The 8,564-nt window shown below is 34.4% G+C and overlaps 2 protein-coding genes across 2 annotated transcripts; both read right to left on the bottom strand.

The window, feature by feature from the left end:
• Window positions 1–380: 380 nt before the first annotated feature.
• LOC6643399 (CCAAT/enhancer-binding protein) lies at window positions 381–2,065 on the bottom strand. The gene has a single exon (XM_002066110.4). It carries the CDS (start codon window positions 1,979–1,981, stop codon window positions 611–613), a length of 1,371 nt encoding a protein of 456 aa, XP_002066146.1. The 5' UTR covers window positions 1,982–2,065; the 3' UTR covers window positions 381–610.
• A 4,991-nt stretch (window positions 2,066–7,056) lies between these two features.
• LOC124459863 lies at window positions 7,057–7,713 on the bottom strand. The gene is made up of 3 exons (XM_047009633.1): window positions 7,468–7,713; window positions 7,296–7,409; window positions 7,057–7,234 (listed from the first exon to the last, which is right to left on the bottom strand). Exons 1-3 carry the CDS (start codon window positions 7,588–7,590, stop codon window positions 7,112–7,114), a joined length of 360 nt encoding a protein of 119 aa, XP_046865589.1. The 5' UTR covers window positions 7,591–7,713; the 3' UTR covers window positions 7,057–7,111.
• Between the last annotated feature and the right edge of the window lie 851 nt (window positions 7,714–8,564).

The raw sequence follows: 8,564 nt of genomic DNA, 5'->3' as shown, positions 1-8,564 counted from the left end.
TTTTTTTTTTTGGGGACGGGGAAGGTAAGGGGAATTGATAAAGGAGTTGTATTCTTGATAAAGATAAAGCTTGTGGAGGGGGAATTGGGGAAGGGGGGAGCATTAAGCGTAGCTCAAGCTGTACACCATTTTACAAAAATATACAAAATTTTCTTTTTCTTTTTGTTTTTTTTTTACATAATTACACAAATATATATATATATATACAACAATTTGTTTTGTATTTTCAGTTTTCTTTCCTGCGTTTTATATATATATTTTCAACATTGTTTTTTTCTCTTTGGCTTAACTTATATGATAATGATGTATATATATACATATCAAATATTTTACAGTCATTTATGGATTAAGTACAAAAAATATAACAAAAATGAAAGTTGAAGAGAGATAGATAACGATAGGGAGAGAGAGAGAAATGTACAAAGGAATTATTAGGAAGAAAATGAAGAGATATGAACATCAGCTGAAGAGGATAATGATTATGACGATAGAGAAGAGAAGAGCTTATGAGCTACCCACACAGCAGTTTTTGCATTTTGAATCTTTGATTATTGCAGGAATCTTCATAGGAATCCATTCAGCAGGTATCGGTATCTATTATCAATCACAGCTACAGCGCATGCTCGTTGGTATTGAGGAAACTGCGACACACACGACTCACTTCGGGATTGGCATGATTCATTAGCTGCATGTAGATTTGTTTGTGCACCTGCAATTCATTGGTCATTTCGCTCAGTTGCCGAATGAGGGCATCTTTCTCTTTCAGCAAGGATTTGACCCGCTCCTCAACCTCCCGGGAACGGACTTTGGCCTTCTCACGGCTCTTGCGCACGGCAATGTTGTTACGTTCCCGTCTCCGGCGATATTCCTCGGTGCCCTTATCCACATGCTTGTTGCTATGCTTTCGATGATGTTGCTGCTGGGCCGCCTGTTGCTGTTGCAATTTACTGTGATGCTTGAGCAAATGCTGGGCCCCGGCAGCGGCGGCCAAATGGGGCAGATTGTGATGGGCCAGTACATTGGCAGTGGTTAGATTGGTGAATTGGCTGCCATTTACATGGGAGTTTCCGCCATTTTGCTGGCCATTGCTGTTGTTGCTGTTGTTCGTAGACATCGAGGAGCCGTTGGTGTTGCTGCTGGCATTCGAATAGCCATTGTAGAGGCCATTGGCATTTGTCATGAACGATGCCTGTTGGCTGGCCTCCTGCAAATGTCGCCGATATTCAGGATCTATGGGCTCCTCCTTGATGGTACTGGAATCGGAGCCCACCGAGCTGTTCTCATCGCTGGAATTATTGTATGTGGCATGGACTGGCTGTGGCATATAGGCCAGTGCACCGCCCCGGCCGTAGGCATGTTGCTGATTGCGCAGTGTTTGTTGTTGCAGCACTTTGGCTGCTGCCGATACCATGCCACTGGGCGGCAACGTGGCCGATAAGCCACCTGGACTGGTTACCATATCACTGAATATTCCCAATGTTTCGGTATCACGGAATTGATCGTCAATCAGATGTTGTAAATCCAATGTAATCTCTTGTGTGGTCAATTCGTCGAGATCCGTTTGTGTTGTATATTGTTGTAGCATTTGTTTTTGTAGCAAATTCATATTGTTGTTGTTGTTATTATTATTATTACTTGTGTTGTTGTTATTGTTATTGGTCTGTTGCTGTTGCATATGATGCATAGCAGCAGCCTGTTGTTTGGCCAACAATGCAGCCGTATCCTGGCTTGAATTATTATTATTTGCATCCGTTGTCTGTTGCTGCTGCTGTTGCTGCTGCGGTAGTTGTTGTTGCTGCGGTATTTGTTGCTGCTGCTGCTGCTGTTGCTGTTGCTGCTGTTGCTGCTGGTTACTGGACATCGCCGTTAGTGTGATCTGGCCAATGGTTGCCTGCTGTGGTGGCGGCTGTTTCTTTAGATCCAGCTGCGCCAACGTTTGCACGGCATCGGCGTACATCTGTGGCGATTCCATGTTCAGCATTTTCAATTGGGAAAATGAGGGTAAAATTTTGATGCCTTTTATCGAACCTTAAATTTTGTCGGAATTTTTTCTTTTCTTTTCTCGCGAATATTGGCAATAAATTTTGTTTGGTTTTGTTTTTTTAAATTATTAAAAAATATTTCTTTTGTTATTCTTGATTTTTGAATTATCCAGTTTCACTTTTTGTATTTCATTTTTTAGCCGCCTTTTTAAATTGTCACTGGCTTAGGCATTGTTGCAGTTGTTGTTGTTGTTGTTGTTGCTGCTGCAGTTTCACTTTATTATTCTTTGTGGTTTGGTTTTTTTTTCCTTTTGGTTTTTTTTTTTTTTTTGCACTTTCCTGGCCGCACGCGTTCGAACAACTGAAGTGTTTCACCAATGATGCAACAGATTTTATACGAGAAGGCAAGCTCCTGAAGAACCGTTAGGCAGCAAGCCAAAGCTGAGCGAGCTTTTTAAATTTTTCTATATACATTTATAATCTCGACGACGGTTTCTTGTAATGTATTTTATTTGTTGCTGCTGGTTGTCTTGCAGAGTAAAAGAAGGAGAGCTTCGCGACCGTCGCTTACAATTGGTAAATTGTAACTGTGACAAAATGCGAACGCGGCAAAGTGAAAAAGTCTTTGGCGCAAAGAAAATTGAGCAGCCAACGTCGACGCCGACAGCAGCAACAGCAGCAGCAACACAAAGCACAACAAGCGCATGTAACAGCAGCTAGCAAGAGTGAGCACGCAAAAGACAGAGAGAAAGAGCAAGAGAGAGACGGGGGTAGCTTAGCGATCGCCATAAAAGCCCGAAAATTACGTCGTCGTCGTCTTCGTCGTAGTCATCGTCGACGCTGTCTTTACAACTACCTGTGGATGGCTCCAACGTCGAGAGAGTGAGAGAGAGAGTCATTAGAAGAGAGAGCCACCATGCAAGAGAGAGAGAGAGAGGCACAGCAGGCAAGCTGTAACCGACAACTAAAAAGCAAAAGTTTTTCCCAATCACTTTTACTCTCATTTGGGGAGAACGCCAAATTCAACGACAGAGCAGCAGCAGCAATAACAACAACAACAACAACAACAACAACTGCAGCAAGGCAGTTTACTTGGCATGCAAGTTTTTTTTTTTCATTCAACTTATCTTTTTTAATTTGCTAAACAAAGAGTGGAGAAAAATAAAATAAAAGAACTCAAGTTTTACAACTTCGTTTTTTTTTCAAGTATTTCAAACATTTTCGTTTGTTTTTTCAAAAAAAATACGAACATTTTAATACAAAATTTAATATGAACCGAGTTACTTTTCAAAAATTCTTCTTTCAAATACATATATGTATCTTATGTGTCTAATTAGTTGTAAGCCCGTCTTTAATTACTCACATAATATAAACTTTTATCGTATGAAAAGAAAATGTATATAACTAAACTAATATAACATATATATGTTTATATATTATTAATCTATCTTATCTTAAACTTTAGAATAATCCAGATTCGCCAGTGCCATTGACTATTATTAACTGTTTTCACACTTATACAATTCATACAGAAATTATTTGTAAGTATTCTGTTAAAAAAAAATTAAATAATATTGTCACCACGGTCAGCTAAAGTTGAAGGCGAAGTGGTTAATATTTTCTAAAGTCTCAGAAAAATATAGAGACCACAAAGTGGAAGGAAACTTTGGAGCTTCATTTTAGAGTTTAGAAAAATATATGAAATTTGTTATTTTGGCTTTAAAAATTCATTGAATTTAATATTTTTAAAGACTGCAATTGGTGTGTATTGTGATATTTCTCACGTATGTATGTGCAATTGGAATTTGAATTGAATTTTGTTGCATTTTGAGAATAAAGATACATAAAGATACATTATTAGTATACTAATATTCCTAGGATGCCATAGATCAATAATTGATCCCTAAATAAGTAGATTGAGTGAGAAAATTACATACAGAAAAGCGGAATCGCATCTATCTGTCTGGTGTGATGAAAGTGCATGATCAGTTGGTCAGTTGCATACGACAAGTAATCCCTTCATTTACTGTTAATAATGAATTATAATAATCAGACTTTATATGTTTATATATGGGATAGAAGAAGTTGGAGTGGGTAAATTTAATAAGAGAAAGAACCAGCTATATACTTATTTATACTTGAATTGGCAGAAATCTGAATTTTTTTACAACAGATCCTGGGGATTCGCCAAAAACCTCTTGACAATGCTTAAGATTTGACGAATGAACCTCAAACCTTAATAACAATTCAGTAAGTAAAAGTTATTAGCTGCAAATTATAATAAAAATAATATTTGCTCTCTAATTTATTTTCCTATATACATATGCAATTTATACATACATATGTATGTTTAATCCGAGCCGACCTATATAAGTTTGATTTTCTGATCCTCTGAAATTGTAAGTATCAATGAGAAAGCTTTTTCGCATTCCCCCATGACTTGGCAAGAAAAATAAACCGCTCAACACCAAAGCTCTCATGACGTCACGCAAAACAAAACTATAAGAGAGCAAAGCGCCGCATCTCAGCTGCGTTGCTGCTTTCGCTTTCGGTTTCGTTTGCTGCAGCAGCACCGTCTTCACCGCCACCACGCCCGCATAAAAAGCGGGTACGCCCCCCTCCATCCCCCTGCTAGCCAATCCCCCAAAGCAGAGCAGAGCTAGCGGGAAACTTGCATTTGCCTAGCCCACTTTGATTTCTGTGCTGCCTTAGAAGAAGTACTTTTTGTTGCTGCATTTTGGAATTGACTTTTCTTTTTGTTGTTTTCATCTTTTCTTTCATTTGGTTTTTTGGCGCGCATGCGTGACCTGAGCCAAGTTGGTAAAGTGGCAACGCATCAGAGAGCTTTCACGTAATAATACGCAGTTGCAATACCCTAAAAAATAGATTTGGTCTCAATGGGGTATATTAAGATTGTCGAAATGTGAGTAAAAATGGGTTAAGAATTACATGGAATTTTAATACTCTAATTGACCAAATTAAATATTGCTTTAAGTCCTTTTTACATTTAGACTTTAGAAAGAAAAGTACATTTTTACATTTTTTAAATAATTTTTGTAAACATTTTTTCTAATTATTTTTTCAAAAAATATAATCTTAAATATTTTATATTATTGTGCAATACATGCAACGTTTGGGAATAGTTTATTTAAGGTGTTGTTTACCTAATTTTGTTGTACCTATTTTTTTATTACATTTTTTTCTAACATTTCAAAAATGTTATGTATTTTTATGTATCTATGTATTTTTAGAAAAGTTTCTTTCTCTTCAGCTGACTGACTTCATTTTCAAGTTGAAGCCAAACATAGAAAAGATTTAAGTGAATTGTCAATTGAACACGTTTGGTCCTTTATCTTGACCTTTATTTCATCCTTAAGTTTAGCCTTTGTACATTTGTAAACAAACTTTTTTAAAATGCCAAAATCCCTGTTAAAAGTTGTTAGAAATAACTACTAATTTTTAAAAATCAAAGAGAATTTGTAGATGTTTTGTTTGACTGTTTTGTTCAGTTATTTAACCAAGCAAATATAAGATGAAATTAATTCTCTTTTAACATGAACGGGTCGAGGGGTGTAGCCTGAGGCGTTTGGACATACCCCGAGATATTGACTTTTTGAATCGTTTTTATTTTTTTTTTAACTTCGAACAGACAAAATGACCCCCTGTAAATTACAAGAAAAATATTAATTTTTTGGATGGGACATCCCCGAAAATAATTTTTAGGTCCGAACTTAATTTAATGTAAATGTTATTCTTTGAAACTATCTAATATTTACTAAATTAATCGTTGAGTAACTATTTATTGGGTATGTTTTGGTTCATACTCATAAAGTTTGTCTATTGAGTTTGTTGTTGTTGCTGTTTTGCGTCTTATTAAAATTAAATGATGTTATGAAATTCATAAAAAATTAGCACGGCTCATAGTTTTGTTTTTATTTAAATGCAACGATTTGTAAAAGTTGACTCTCTCCAACGATCACCCGGTCTCTCTCTCTCTCTCTCTCTCTGTCTGTCTCTGTCTCTCTTTGTCTTTCTCTTTAGTATGTAAGCTCTTCCTTTCTTTCTTTCCGTTTGGGTCTTAATTTAGGTCAAGTTGTCGTTTCTTTTTTTCTTCTTATTTTTGTTCGTAATACGTTTTAAGGTGTGCATTTTGTGTTACTCATACGACCCGTTGGACGATAAGCGTTCATTGATGTTCTGCCTCTGACTTGTCGCTCTGTCTCTATCCCTCTCTCTCTCTCACTCTCTCTTTGAATTCAGCTTATCAGTCAAATTATTGCAACAAATTTTTGTGTATATTGTTATCAATCGATGGATGACGACTACTTACTACAACATGATGTAGACAGAGAAACATTGTGAAAAATTTGTTAACCTTTTTCTGCTGCTTCCTTATTATTGCACAAAACAAATGCTCCACCCTTATTGTACAGAGGGGATTGCATTATGCACATATTGGCAAATCATTCTTAACAGTCATTGTCATCGATTTGCTTATCAATTATGGTGAAATAATTGTTATCCATGTATGCAGATGAGGCAAGAAATTTATATAAAATTTCTGATAAAAACGATAACCAAAGACTACAAACAATTCTTTAGAAGTACATAGAAAATTAAGGATTTGAGGTGATACTTCGAGTTAATTTCTCAGAAATATATTTTATATCTTCCAATATGATGTACAAGCTGTCGCAGATGTCATTAGATTGTGTATAAATATTTAAACTGTCACAGAGATCATCAGAAAAGTCTTAGAAATTGTTGATGAGATAAACTGCCGCTTACTTTAAGGCTGAAAAACTTGATTGTACAATCCTGATCCTGCTCCTTTGTTCTAGTTGCATCGGCATTCACCTGATCTTTGTTCAAGCTACACTTTAGGTTAAAGATGGAATGTAGAAAATTATCAACTTTCTAAAATATTTGATACTAAACGCCAATAAGAATGAATTCTGCAGTTTTTCTCATCTTAAAGCTTGGAAATGATTTGTCTAAAAAAAAAAATTGGCGATTATTTTATGATTCGTTTGAAACATATTGAATTGAGAGACCTTTTAGATTAATAGTTTTTGAAATTCACTTCTCTCTTTTTCTTTACTTTGTTTTTTCCTTAGTTATTTCGAGTTTTAGAAGTTGTTGGCAATTTCGTTCGGTTTGGAACTATTATAAACTTCTTGAATTTGCGAATAAAGCTCATTGAATTCCATGTGTCTTTTGGCAAACGTTTCCAAATGGCTGACACTGGCCAACTGAAGTAGGGGAAAAAATGTTGAATAAAAACATTTAACAAAAAACTGCACTAAAATTTACCAAATTTATATTATTTTTATCCCTATTAAAATATATTTTCAGGTCGTGCAATTCACCCACAAGCAAAAGAATTTTATTATAATTAAAGATCATCAGGCGTATGGAATCAGAAAGCTATTCAAAAAGGATAAAAACAAAATTGATATATTGATAAAATAATGTAAATACTTGCCTTGTTGATCCTTTTCTTTAAATTTACCAACACAGCAGTCAGAAACAGGATGATTACAATTTCAGAAGTTATCAGCACAGTGGACCCATCAACAAAAATAAGACTTTCCGAAGACGAATCCATTTTCAACTGTAGAAATTTTAAGGACACTTTATACACAAAATGTGACAAAATTGTTTGAAAAAGGATTTGTAGATGTAGGAATTTGTTTTGCTTTCTATAATAATCCTTTTAAAATTAAAATCAAAGCACACTCGATAATTAAATAAAATTGTATTAATTTCCAAAACCAAAAAAATATGGCCTACTCCAAATACCTAGAAGTCATAATTGGTAATTGAAATATATTGATATACAAATTATTTTATAATTTGATCATATACTTGTCTTTCTTTTATAACAAAAACCTTTTTACAACTGCTCTTTTATTTGTTTAACTATTTTATTTATTTAATGTAATTATTTATTTTCTGAATTTACCTTTTTTTATGTTAAAATTGAATTCAAAATCCAAACTGCTTGACCAAGCATTAACTATGGCTAATTCATGTTTCTTTAGACTTGTCCAACATTATACAATTTTTAGGACAGTCGAAAAAAAAATGTAACAAAATGAATTGAAAGCGAATTCGTAGAAAAAGAATTGTCGAATTAGAAGAGCAAAATAAGTTTTAATTTAATTTTAGTTATATTCTATTAATACATGTGGATATTCTTAGGATCTAATATTATCCTCATAATAACTGAATATTCTTATTTACAATTCCTGATCAATTTGGTGGATTTTGGAATCATTTGTTTTTAAAGTAACCAAAAAAAAAACTTTTCAGCCTCTCAGCTGAAGGCAGATGATTTTAAAGGACTTTTAAGGGCAAATACTCATAGACATCGTCGTCTCTAGATAAATCAAAATTAACCGCCAACAGTAAATTTAAAAAAAAAAATGTACACCAAACTTGTACTGAAGAGGTTAATTTGTCCAATTGATTTTCTATTATATTTATTGTCTTTTAATCAGTGTATCGTATTTCAAAACAGCTAAAAAAGAAAAAAAAAGCCTTGATAGATTATTTTTCCGAAAATGTTAAGCTAGATAA

The sequence above is a fragment of the Drosophila willistoni genome (genome assembly GCF_018902025.1).
Source record: "Drosophila willistoni isolate 14030-0811.24 chromosome 2L unlocalized genomic scaffold, UCI_dwil_1.1 Seg168, whole genome shotgun sequence".
Lineage (NCBI taxonomy): Eukaryota > Metazoa > Arthropoda > Insecta > Diptera > Drosophilidae > Drosophila > Drosophila willistoni.
The sequence above is the reverse complement of the archived record's forward strand: the minus strand, read 5'-3'. Positions and strand labels throughout refer to the sequence as shown.